This window comes from Hyla sarda, chromosome 5, assembly GCF_029499605.1.
Source record: "Hyla sarda isolate aHylSar1 chromosome 5, aHylSar1.hap1, whole genome shotgun sequence".
Taxonomy (NCBI): domain Eukaryota; kingdom Metazoa; phylum Chordata; class Amphibia; order Anura; family Hylidae; genus Hyla; species Hyla sarda.
In genome coordinates, this window is record NC_079193.1 from 363,475,971 (window position 1) to 363,490,013 (window position 14,043).

Consider the following 14,043-nt stretch of genomic DNA (forward strand, 5'->3'; position numbering starts at 1 on the left):
ATTGAGACATTATATATACTAGGGATGTAAGAAAAAATCGATTCGCGCGATTATCACGATTTTTTCACTTGGCGATACTGAATCGATTCAAAATATTTTTGAATCGATTCTTTTAGGCATGTGGAATTTGTATCTCCTGACGCCTGGAACAGCATGTCCCGGGCATCAGGAGATACAAGTTCCACATTTGTGGAGCCGGGCAGGCCGGATCTGACGCGGCGCCGCTCTGGGTGTACGAGCGGGCTCCGACTCGTGCCCGCTCCATACCCTGCAGCCCCCGGCTGTTCTCAGTAGCCGGGGGCCGCTGCTAATAGCCAGCATGCGGCGATCGCCGTGGCTGGCTATTAAAGGAGTAGTTCCGCGCGCACTTTTCTCATTTTATCCCGTCCGGGCTGCAAAATAAAAGAAAACGCACTTTCTCTTACCTGCCAACGAGCCCCCGGAGCTCCGGTACACTCCGGTACAGGTGTTCGGTCCCCGGGGCTGTATTCTTCTTACTTCCTGTTAGCCCAGCACGTCACACGGAGCTTCAGCCTATCACCGGCCACAGCGATGTCCCGCCGAGGCCAGTGATAGGCTGAAGCTCCGTGTGACGTGCCGGGCTAACAGGAAGTAAGAAGAATACAGCCCGGGGACTGAACACCTGTACCGGAGCTCCGGGGGCTCGTTGGCAGGTAAGAGAAAGTGTGTTTTCTTTTATTTTGCAGCCCGGACGGGATAAAATGAGAAAAGTGCGCGTTGGACTACTAGATCGCCGCTGTCAAAGCTGACAGCGGCGTCTATAGGGATCTGTGAATGCTCCCTGGTGGACGATGTATCGGGATATATCGCGATGTATCGTCACCTAGACGGTATCGCGATATATCGGGATATATCGAATCGCCACACTGGTATCGCGATTCGAATCATATCGCCAAATTCTTGGCGATTCACACCCGTAATATATACAAGGCAAAAAACTAAAATTCACCACCAATGCAGTGGCCGGTGATTATCTTGTACAGATCCTGGTCCTGAGTGACACTCCACATACTGTCCCACCACTAATAATAATAATACTCACCAAGAGTTCAGAAGTGCCTAACTTGTCTAGTTCCAAAGACTGGATCCTAGAGATGTGAACCCCCATTTCCCTATGAATTCCAGAACATTCTATACAGGTTAATATTCCCAGGTTGGTAGACAGCCAGGTAGGATCTGTGGGAAGAAAGGTCAAACATTGTAGGTCAGAAAGAGATGGACAATACAAAGCAAACAGTATGTACCAAGAAGAACTGGGAGCATGGGTGTAACTAGAATTTATAGGGCCCTCACCAATGAATGGTATAAATAAAAGTACACTGCTCAAAAAAATAAAGGGAACACTTACACAACACAATGTAACTCCAAGTCAATGACACTTTTGTGAAATCCCACTGTCCACTCAGGAAGAACACTGATTGACAATCAATTTCACATGCTGTTGTGCAAATGGAACAGACAACAGGTGGAAATTATAGGCAATTAGCAGGACACCCCCAATAAAGGAGTGGTTCTGCAGGTGGTGACCACAGACCATTTCTCAGTTCCTATGCTTCCTGGCTGATGTTTTGGTCACTTTTGAATGCTAGCGGTGCTTTTACTCTAGTGGTAGCATGAGACAGAGTCTACAACCCACAGAAGTGGCTCAGGTAGTGCAGCTCATCCAGGATGGCACATCAATGCGAGCTGTGGCAAGAAGGTTTGCTGTGTCTGTCAACGTAGTGTCCAGAGCATGGAGGCGCTACCAGGAGACAGGCCAGTTCATCAGGAGACATGGAGGAGGCCGTAGGAGGGCAACAACCCAGCAGCAGGACCGCTACCTCTGCCTTTGTGCAAGGAGGAGAAGGAGGAGCACTGCCAGAGCTCTGCACAATTACTTACCAGCAGGCCACAAATCTGCATGTGTCCACTCAAACTGTCAGAAACAGACTCCATGAGAGTGGTATGAGGGTCCGACGTCCACAAGTGGGGGTTGTGCTTACAGACCAACACTGTGCAGGACGTTTGGCATTTGCCAGAGAACACCAAGATTGGCAAATTCGTCACTGGCGCCCTGTGCTCTTCACAGATGAAAGCAGGTTCAAACTGAGCACATGACAGACGTGACAGAGTCTGGAGACACTGTAGAGAACGTTTTGCTGCCTGCAACATCCTCCAGCATGACCAGTTTGGCAGTGGGTCAGTAATGGTGTGGGGTGGCATTTCTTTGAGGGGGGCCGCACAGCCCTCCATGTGCTTGCCAGAGGTAGCCTGACTGTCATTAGGTACCGAGATGAGATCCTCAGACCCCTTGTGAGACCATATGCTGCTACGGTTGGCCCTGGGTTCCTCCAAATACAAGACAATGCTAGACCTCATGTGGCTGGAGTGTGTCAGCAGTTCCTGCAAGAGGAAGGCATTGATGCTATGGACTGGCCCGCCCGTTCCCCAGACCTGAATCCGATTGAGCACATCTGGGACATCATGTCTCGCTCCATCCACCAACGCCACGTTGCACCACAGACTGTCCAGGAGTTGGCGGATGCTTTAGTCCCGATCTGGGAGGACATCCCTCAGGAGACCATCCTCCACCTCATCAGGATCATGCCCAGGCGTTGTAGGGAGGTCATACGGGCACGTGGAGGCCACACACACTACTGAGCCTCATTGTGACTTGTTCTAAGGACATTACATAAAGTTGGATCAGCCTGTAGTGCGGTTTTCCACTGTGATTTTGAGTGTGACTCCATATCCAGACCTCCATGGGTTGATACATTTGATTTCCATTGATAATTTTTGTGTGATTTTGTTGTCAGCGCTTTCAACTATGTAAAGACCAAAGTATTTCATACTATTAGTTAATTCATTCAGATCTAGGATGCGTTATGTTAGTGTTTCCTTCATTTTTTTGAGCAGTGTATAAATATATACCATAACCTACATAGCAGGAAGTCACTAACCTATTATTCCCTAAAAAAATAATAATAATAACACAATGTTCTTGTATCTGGGTGGGATTCTCATCTCCTGGGACCCTCAGCAGCACCTATGGCTATAGTTATGCCCATGACTCAGTAAGATGGTGATCTGATTAAACATCTTTATGGGACACAATACAGGAACACAAAGACTCCCCTTCATTGTGTTCTAGTGTTGGAAGCTACAAGATAATCTTTTTCTCTTTGCTGTTGTAAGTCTGCACCTTTTCCCGGGTAAACTGGTGATTATACAAAGGAATCAATATGAAAAAGCTGCAGTGTAAAGCATGGCAGAGAGGCAAAGCAGCAGCCTAGGTTTCCAATGTAATCAATTCTGATCACCACCGTAGGCTCAGAAGAGGACGTAATCAGCTTAATTTAACAAATAAGAAACCCAAAAAATAATCATAATGATAATAATTATATATATGCATATGCACTGGCTGCGTTTTCCTTGGTCTTTAGATATCTCTGCTTATCTGCGTTCTTTTATGCACTAACACTTTATAATTTCTTGAACATCAACAGAATAGGATGTGGGATGTTGCAAAAATAAAGCTTTATGATACGGAATAAAAAAGGTTAATACCAGCTTCATCCTGCAGGTGGCAGAAGATACACATCTGTGGAATATCAGACACAACCTGAACACACAGGACAATTAGTCAGTGTTAGGCGGCTTATGCCATATGTGTGAACATTTAGGGGGTCTAGCCATGATGTAAGATCACTCATCAAGACCAATCGGACCTCCAATGATCCTCAGAAGCAGAAGGGGGCCACAAAACTAGCTATGGCTGGGTTCACACTATGTTTGGCTATACGGGGACCGGATCCGGCTGGGGGGAGTGAAAACCGTGCGCTCCCATATTCCAGCCGGACCCTGCTCCCATCTCATTGATTTGAATGAGCCGACCAGCGTCGAATAGTGACTCCGGTCAGCTAATTTTTGCATTGTATCCGGTTTTCTGACTGGACCTAAAACCGTGGTATACCGGTTTTAGGTCCAGTCACAAAACCGTAAACGGGGCAAAAATTAGCCGACCGGAGTCACTATTCGACTCTGGTCGGCTCATTCAAATCAATGAGATGGGGGCAGGGTCCGGCTGGAATATGAGAGCGCACGGTTTTCACTCCCCCCAGCCGGATCCGGTCCCCGTATAGCCAAACGTAGTGTGAACCCAGCCTAAGATTCTCCCTGGTCATTGACTCTAAGCAACAAGAAGTACACAGAGGGGCAATATGGACATCTGTCTCTTGGTTCTCGTGATCAGAAGTGGTCCTGGAGGACCCTAATGACATACAATAACATTCCAAGGCAGGCTTCCCCAACCTGGGGGTCTTCAGCTGTTGCAAAACTACCAAAAGCTGTTCTAAGGTAAGAATACATCTCTATAGTACAAGGGTGTCTAACCTCTGGCCCTCAAGTTGTTGAAAACTACAACTCCCAGTATGCTTGGACAGCCAAATTATTTCACTAGAGCTGTAGTGTCCACCTGAGGCCCTACAGCTGTTACAAAACTACAACTCCCAGCATGCCCGGACAGCCAGCCGTCTCTCTAGACCTGTAGTGTCTAATTTGCAGCCCTCAGCTGTTGCAAAACTACAAATCCCAGCATGCCCAGACAGCTGTTGGCATGCTGGGAGTTGTAGTTTTGCAACAGCTGGTTGGACACCACAGCTCAAGAGAGTCCCAGGAGGCCATATGAACACTGAAAGCAGTCAGGGCATGCTGAGAGTTGTAGTTCTGCAACAGCTGGAGAGTCATGGGTTGGGGAACACTGTTCTTATGTGAGAAAACTCCTTTATAGGGTCCTGGGAAAGGCTGACAGGGCATGCTGGGAGTTATATTCATGCAGCCAGAGTCGGCATACATATTACAGAGACTAGGTATGCAATGATACAGCCCCAGCAGCCCATTCGCTCTCCTGTCCGAGTTTGCTGCAATGTATAAGTGCAGGTAAAAATGTATCTGTAACGAAGAATGTCCGCATTCACTGACAGCAAGCAGAGAGTTTGAGATACGTAAGGAAATGCAAAAAAAAAATACAATGCTCAAAAAAATTAAGGGAACACTTAAACAACACAATGTAACTCCAAGTCAATGACACTTCTGTGAAATCCCACTGTCCACTCAGGAAGAACACTGATTGACAATCAATTTCACATGCTGTTGTGCAAATGGAACAGACAACAGGTGGAAATTATAGGCAATTAGCAAGACACCCCCAATAAAGGAGTGGTTCTGCAGGTGGTGACCACAGACCACTTCTCAGTTCCTATACTTCCTGGCTGATGTTTTGGTCACTTTTGAATGCTGGCGGTGCTTTCACTCTAGTGGTAGCATTTGACGACAAGGTCTACAACCCACACAAGTGGCTCAGGTAGTGCAGCTCATCCAGGATGGCACATCAATGCGAGCTGTGACAAGAAGGTTTGCTGTGTCTGTCAGCGTAGTGTCCAGAGCATGGAGGTGCTACCAGGAAACAGGCCAGTACATCAGGAGACGTGGAGGAGGCCGTAGGAGGGCAACAACCCAGCAGCAGGACCGCTACCTCCGCCTTTGTGCAAGGAGGAGCAGGAGGAGCACTGCCAGAGCCCTGCAAAATGACCTCCAGCAGCCCACAAATGTGCATGTGTCCACTCAAACAGTCAGAAACAGACTCCATGAGGGTGGTATGAGGGCCCGACATCCACAGGTGGGGGTTGTGCTTACAGCCCAACACCGTGCAGGACGTTTGGCATTTGCCAGAGAACATCAAGATTGGCAAATTTACCACTAGTGCCCTGTGCTCTTCACAGATGAAAGCAGGTTCACACTGAGCACATGACAGACGTGACAGAGTCTGGCGACGCCGTGGAGACCATTCTGCTGCCTGCAACATCCTCCAGCATGAGCGGTTTGGCAGTGGGTCAGTAATGGTGTGTGGTGGCAATTCTTTGGGGGGGGCCGCACAATCCTCCATGTGCTTGCCAGAGGTAGCCTGACTGCCATTACGTACCGAGATGAGATCCTCAGACCCCTTGTGAGACCATATGCTGGTTCAGTTGGCCCTGGGTCCCTCCTAATAAAAGACAATGCTAGACCTCATGTGGCAGGAGTGTCAGCAGTTCCTACAAGAGGAAGGCATTGATGCTATGGACTGGCCGCCCGTTCCCCAGACCTGAATCAGATTGATAACATCTGGGACATCTCGCTCCATCCACCACAGACTGTCCAGGAGTTGGCGGATGCTTTAGTCCAGGTCTAGGAGGACATTCCTCAGGAGACCATCCTCCACCTCATCAGGATCATGCCCAGGCGTTGTAGGGAGGTCATACAGGCACGTGGAGGCCACACACACTACTGAGCCTCATTGTGACTTGTTGTTTTAAGGACATTACATAAAGTTGGATCAGCCTGTAGTGGGGTTTTCCACTGTGATTTTGAGTGTGACTCCATATCCAGACCTCCATGGGTTGACAAATTTGATTTCCATTGATAATTTTTGTGTGATTTTGTTGTCAGCGCATTCAACTATGTAAAGAGGAAAGTATTTCATACGATTAGTTCAATCATTCAGATCTAGGATGTGTTATCTTAGTGTTCCCTTTATTGTTTTGAGCCGTGAACATTAAAAAGCAGAACTTTTCATAATATAGTTTTTGCATATGTTACATAGGGCTCGATGACCCCCTCTGATACCCCATAATGCAGCACTTCTATAAGCTGGCGATTACGCTCTATCTAGCGGACTTGTCTGTTTTCTGCCGATCGCAACGCTATTAGTAGGTATAAAACTTCCTTATGAATAAATCTGCCCATAGCATTGTTACTATGGTGGGATAATTATATTCATTATGGTTATTATAGTACTAAGCATGAGAAAATTATAGCGTCTTGGTGGAGAGCGAACGCTATGGTTTCATATTTATGTAACGTTCTAATTATCGCCGTGTAATTTTCTATTCTATAGAGAGAGAGAGAAAAAAAGAGCAAATAAAGAGTTTCAGTCTCGGTAGGTGTGCTGTATACCGTGCAATTTACTGAGAGCCCGAAAACAAAGGCGACGATGATATAGATAATCATACGGTTGATGTAGGCGGGTTGGTCACATGAACAGAACGCAATGTACGGTGCATATAGTAGGAGTGATCACTGCCTGGACCCCCTGCTATGCCTCACGGCTGCCTATCTAGTTCACACAACGTGGTGGGGTTGTAGAAATTTAGGCCAAGTTTACATTGCTGTTGTGCCCCGACCCGCAGTGCTCTTTTTTTATGTTTTGTTTTTGCGTCGAAAGGACCCAGAACGGGACCGGAGCACAAGAGACACCAATAGATATGGACAGATTCCATTGATTAATTGTGGTCAATCGGGGAATGGGTATATTACTGGAGAAAAATAATAGGACTTGCCTTTCTTTTCTCCGCTAAACTCCCATCGTAGCCGACGAAACTCTATATACTGGAGCACGATGGCAATGTGAACTTACCCTTATAGGACCAGGATATTTCACAGTATAAAAGCCATGATAACTGCACTGCAAAAAACGTGACTAAAAGGAGTTGACCCAATAAGAAAACCTAATTTTTTATAAAACATATTAGGGAATTTTGAGTTAAATGGGCACTCTCATCAAAACAAATTTTTGCTATTGCACTCCTTATATTAAATAAAAAATATTTATAAATGTACTTTGTTTAAAAAAAAAAGAAATAAAAAATAGAAGAAGTTTTCTATGTTTTATTTGTGTTTAAAAAAAGCTGCTACTAGGTGCCTCCCTACTTGTCCAGAGCACATTTCCCCCTTGTCTCTTGCTCAGACTTTGGACTCCTGTTGGCCTGGCATAAGTCCAAAATCAGGAAAAGCAGTCTGGAGTGCTGAGGGGGGGGGGGGGGGGGTGCAGCCTTAGCCAATTATAGCTCATCTCGCACTGAACTGCTCTGGGCTGTGTGTAGCAGAGTTAGGGAGGAAGTTCTCCCCTGTATGGCTTCAGATGATGTCACGCCTGCTGGGGAACGCCCCTTCCTAGTCTGTGAATCTGACTGAGACTGAGCAGAAAATACAGAGCATTATCAAGGTAGAAAACTAACAAATAATGAAAATAAAGGCCGGGGGTGGTTTATCATAATGGGGACAGTGAACTGGGAGGATTATGACACTTAACAAGATTATGATAGGAACTCTTTAAAGGCGTTTTTACAATCTTGCAAAGCTATGCCTTTTCTGTAGGATGGAGGATAACTATCTGATCATAGGGGGTCTGACCGCTGAAGCCCCCACTGCGATCTGAAGAAAGGGGACCTCAGTAAAAACAAAAAAATGGAGCAGCGGGTCTCCCATACATGCCATCACTTTATTCATTCTCTATGAGATTTGAAGACATAGCCAAATGCTGAACTATGCTATCTCCAGCGAATCCAATAGAGCAGTGTTTTCCGAACAGTGTTTCTCCAGCTGTTGCAAAACTACAACTCCCAGCATGCCCGGACAGCCAAAGGCTGTCCGGGCATGCTGGGAGTTGTGGTTTTGCAACAGCTGGAGACACACTGTTCGGAAAACACTGCCATAGAGAATGAATAAAGCAGTGGCACGCATGTGCGACCCACCACTTAATTCTAATGGGAGACTATTAAAAAAACAAAAAACTATTTTATCTCTATTTTATATTCTTTCTTTTATTTATTTTAATTTATTTCATCATTATTTCTTTTTTAATTTTACTTTCTGCCCCTTTCTCTCCTCCTACTTCATCTCTACAGTGTTTCTCCTTTATATACATAAAGTTGCAAATTTTGCTTTATATATTGCAAAGTGCTAACTGTACACATGTCATATTTTTCTTCTGTATTAAAATAAAAAATCCTTTAAATAAACAGTTAAATAAAAAAAAATAAAAAAAACCTGTTGTCTGGCTGCAAAGCACCAAAATGATCACCTAGTCTCCAGTGTGAATGCTGCAGCAGTGTGCACGCTCGACCACCATGCCATTCACTGTGGGACTTCCAAACATTAGTGAGTTTAGGGTTCTGCTATATGTTCAGAAGTCTCATAGAGTCACTGTATGGCGGCTGAGCATGCACACTCCCCACTATGTTCACTCATGGGACAAGGTGGTCAGACCTACCCGGCAATCAGATATCTATCACTTATGCTTTAATATTAGGATAAATGCTTTAAAATTGGAATTAAGTTGTTATTTCAAGAAAGAAACAAATAAAATATTATAAATAAAATATATATACAGTACAGACCAAAAGTCTGGACACACCTCATTCAGAGTTTTCTTTATTTTCATGACTATGAATATTGTAGATTCACACTGAAGGCATCAAAACTATGAATTAACACATGTGGAATTATATACGTAATAAAAAAGTGTGAAAATATGTCATATTCTAGGTTCCTTTTGCTTTCATTACTGTTTTGCACACTCATTCTCTTGATGAGCTCCAAGAGGTAGTCACCTGAAATGGTCTTCCCACAGTCTTGAAGGAGTTCCCAGAGATGCTTAGCACTCGTTGGCCCTTTTTGCCTTCACTCTGCGGTCCAGTTCACCCCAAACCATCTGGATTGGGTTCAGGTCCGGTGACTGTGGAGGCCAGGTCATCTGGCGCAGCACCCCATCACTCTCCTTGGTCAAATAGCCCCTACACAGCCTGGAGGTGTTTGGGGTCAATGTTCTGTTGAAAAATAAATGATGGTCCAACTAAACGCAAACCGGATGGAATAGCAGCCGCTGCAAGATGCTGTGGTAGCCATGCTGGGTCAGTATGCCTTCAATTGTGAATAAATCCCCAACAGTGTCACCAGCAAAGCCCCTCCCCACACCATCACACCTCCTCCTCCACACCAGCACACCTGTGAAGTGAAGACCATTTCAGGTGACTACCTCTTGAAGCTCAACAAGAGAATGCCAAGAGTGTGCAAAGCAGTCATCAAAGCAAAAGGTGGCTAGAACCTAGAATATGACAGATTTTCAGTTGTTTCACACTTTTTTGTTATGTATATAATTCCACATGTGTTAATTCATAGTTTTGATGCCTTCAGTGTGAATCTACAATATTCATAGTCATGAAAATAAAGAAAACTCGGAATGAGAAGGTGTGTCCAAACTTTTGGTCTGTACTGTATATATATAATACATTTGTGTGTATACACATATATAGTTTATAATATATATATATATATACCGTATTTATCGGCGTATAACACGCACTTTTTAGGCTAACATTTTTAGCCTAAAGTCTATGTGCATGTTATACGCCGATACACCCCCAGGAAAGGCAGGGGGAGAGAGGCCGTCGCTGCCCGCTTCTCTCCCCCTGCCTTTCCTGGGGTCCCAGAGCCCTGCTGCCGGCCCTTCTCTCCCCCTGGCTATCGGCGCCGCTGCCCGTTCTGTCCCCCTGACTATCGGTACCGGCGCCCCATTGCCGGCACCGATAGCCAGGGGGAGAGAAGCGGCGCCGACAGCCAGGGGGAGAGAAGGGGCAGCGGCACCCATTGCTGGCGCCGCTGCCCCGTTGCCTCCCCCCATCCCCGGTGGCATAATTACCTGGGTCGGGTCCGTGCTGCTGCAGGCCTCCAGCGTGTGTCCCCTGCGTCGTTGCTATGCGCTGCACGGCGCGGCGCATGACGTCATTGCGCTGCGCATAGCAACGACGCAGGGGACGCACGCCGGAGGCCTGCAGCAGCGCGGACCCGACCCAGGTAATTATGCCACTGGGGATGGGGGGAGGCAATGGGGCAGCGGCGCCGGCAATGGGTGCCGCTGCCCCTTCTCTCCCCCTGGCTGTCGGCGCCTCTTCTCTCCCCCTGGCTATCGGCGCCGGCAATGGGGCGCCGGCACCGATAGTCAGGGGGACAGAACGGGCAGCGGCGCCGATAGCCAGGGGGAGAGAAGGGCCGGCAGCAGCGCTCTAGACCCCAGGAAAGGCAGGGGGAGAGAAGCGGGCAGCGACGGCCTCTCTCCCCCTGCCTTTCCTGGGGGTGTATCGGGGTATACACGCGCACACACGCACCCTCATTTTACCATGGATATTTGGGTAAAAAACTTTTTTGATATATATATATATATATATATATATATATATATATATATATAAATATACACACATATAATATATGCACGAAGACAAACAAACTATATATTGCTGGTTCATTATAAGAGTATTATGGGTGAGCGCGCACACACCTGCTGACCCACAGTCACAGCAAGCATCGTTCCCTGGGGTCTTCTGCACATCCTCGATTATAGCCTTAGACAGATCCTCCAGGCTGCTCTCTCCAGTGCTCTGACCATCATGGAAGGCCATATTAAGTGCTTCCTCTTTGCTGTTTGTTAAAACTGATATCCATCTGTAAAAAATAAAAATAAAAAAAAACATGTTACTAAGACATCTAAATATCAGTGAAGATTAAAGGGGGTTTCCTGCTTTAGATTTGTACGAGAATCAAATCAAATAAATAAAAAAAATGTAAACAAAAATTAAATTTTTTGCACTTAATACCCCATAAAGACAAAGTGAGACAGAGTGAAAATAGAATTCAAAATTTTTCTTAAAGGGGTACTTATCCCCTATCCTGTGGTAAGCAGCTGATCTTGGGGGACCTTTAGTCTGACCGCTGAGACCCTCCACGATCTCCGGGATGGGACTCCATCTCACTCAGTCAGGAGCGCAGGTTGTCTACCGCTAGACAGCACGCAATCAATTCATTTCTATGGGAGCGCCAGTGATTTCTTATAGAAATCAATGAAGCTGTCTACCGCCCGCGCTCCTCACTCAGAGCCAGGGCCCGTTCCAGAGAACACGAAGAGTCCCAGAGGTCGGATCCCCCCCACTCACAGGACAGGGGATAAGTTAATTTCGGCTGCAGTACCCCTTTAATGGACATAAGTATGCTGACTCTTTACAATTAAATATGAAACATGATTTGGAGAGACATAGCCCTGTCTATATAAGGTCTCACAATTGACAATGAACATAAGTGCAAAAACCAAGCCATGAGGGGGAAAGAATTGCCCATAGAGCTCAGAGGCAGGATTATGTGGAGGAACAGATCTGGGGGAGGGGACAAAAACCTTTGCATTATTTAAAGATTGCAAGAACACAGTGGCCTCAATAATTCTTCCATGGAAGGAAGAATTTTTGAGGCCACTGTGTCGTCCCCCCCCCAAACTAAGTAATCGGGGGAGAAGGGACATGGTAAGAGAAGTGACCAAGAGCTGAATGATCATGGAGCTATGGCTGATCCTGTGTGCAATGATCCTGTGTGCAAGATGGGAATCTTCTAGAAGGTCAACCATCACTGGAGCCTCCACAATTTGGGATTTATGGCAGAGGAGAGCTAATTTGCATACTGTTTCCCCCAAGAGGCATTGCCTGCAAGACTCCGTACACCAGCTAGATCTTCTTGGTGGGAACCAGAATCCTCAAATTTTTTATTTTTTTAAGAGCCCAGGAACGTGCACTCAATCACCCAAAGTGCAAGAAAAAGTGCAAACGTTACACTAAAAAGAAAGCACAAAAGGATGCGGTCTATCACAAGCCCTTCTCCAAAAGGAGAGAGGCCCCCAACAAACCTTATCGTTCCCGTCTGGACCAAAAGGTCAAGGCTTAATGTCCCTTTTTGCTGAAGCTACTAAGGGACCACACAAGCTCCCAGCATCCACCTAAGTATGGATGTCCCGATACTGATACTGGACATTTGCACGAGTACTTGTCCTCATGAAAAAATGCCCATGATACCCAATCCAATACTTGCTGGCAGGACGGAGGTGCCGAAGTATAAGGCACGCCCAGCAGCTAAGTGCGCATCATAGCCGGGACCTGAGGCTACAGAGGACGAATCCATAAATACAAAACCTCAGGAAGGGGACCGCTACAGGTTTCGGTTTTATGTTCTGCTTTCATCCCTGCTGTTATTTTCCACAAATGTCTGCGCGGAGACAAACTTACGCTATATAATCCTGTTCATCTTCAGCTTGAAAGTGGTATGTCCTGTTATCTGAAAAATAAAAGGGAAGGGATTACTGACATTTCTAGCTGGTATTACAAGAATTATCAATTGATATTCTCCTGTTACACACCTAAAGGGCAAGATCAGGGCTGCACTCACTATTCTGCTGGTGAGGTCACTGTGTACATACATTACAACAGCCCAGGAGTATAATACAGGATATAACTCAGGATCAGTACAGGATAAGTAATGTAGTGTATGTACACAGTGACCTCACCAGCAGAATAGTGAGTACAGCTCTGGAGTATAATACAGGATATAACTCAGGATCAGTACAGGATAAGTAATGTAATGTATGTACACAGTGACCTCACCAGCAGAATAGTGAGTACAGCTCTGGAGTATAATACAGGATATAACTCAGGATCAGTACAGGATAAGTAATGTAATGTATGTACACAGTGACCTCACCAGCAGAATAGTTAGTACAGCTCTGGAGTATAATACAGGATATAACTCAGGATCAGTACAGGATAAGTAATGTAATGTATGTACACAGTGACCTCACCAGCAGAATAGTGAGTACAGCTCTGGAGTATAATACAGGATATAACTCAGGATCAATATCAAATACTGTAAGTATTAGGACATAGGTACACAATGATTTAACTTTTTCTGTGTATTCCATATATAAAAGCTGTACATTATGAACCTACACTGTACTTTTTGCAGCCATTGTGCAGGATAATTGGACTGAATCCATTATATTTTACAGATACAATGTAGACGATACTGGACAATAGGGAACAGAGACATACGTGATATCAGGTCGAAGCATTTCTTCTCATCAGCATTGGGTTTCACTTGGCAGGTGAGCAGGTTCAATTTTGCAGGAGGCCTATTGGACTGGAAGAAGAATGGATAAGTATCAGAGAAATCAGGGGCTCACAGACATGGTGGACATTAAAGCGATCTATAGATAAAATGATAACTAATAATGAGATGTCTAAGATAAGACTCCCTTCTGTAAATTTAATAGCATGAGGACAGAATTTCTCTGTTATCAGAGATTAAAGGTTGTAATTGTAGCATTTAATCATAACATTTCCTATTGTTAGGTTT

General features: G+C 45.6%; 1 protein-coding gene across 7 annotated transcripts in view; it reads right to left on the reverse strand.

The window, feature by feature from the left end:
• ASAP1 (ArfGAP with SH3 domain, ankyrin repeat and PH domain 1) overlaps positions 1-14,043 on the reverse strand; it is a 389,691-nt gene that overhangs the window by 36,051 nt on the left and 339,597 nt on the right. For all 7 annotated transcript variants that reach the window (XM_056522758.1, XM_056522762.1, XM_056522756.1 and 4 more), the window contains 4 exons: positions 13,740-13,827; positions 12,921-12,969; positions 11,156-11,319; positions 1,064-1,197 (listed from right to left, as the gene is read on the reverse strand). In XM_056522758.1, coding sequence (XP_056378733.1) covers positions 1,064-1,197; positions 11,156-11,319; positions 12,921-12,969; positions 13,740-13,827 — 435 coding nt within the window. The remainder of the gene's footprint in view (positions 1-1,063; positions 1,198-11,155; positions 11,320-12,920; positions 12,970-13,739; positions 13,828-14,043) is intronic.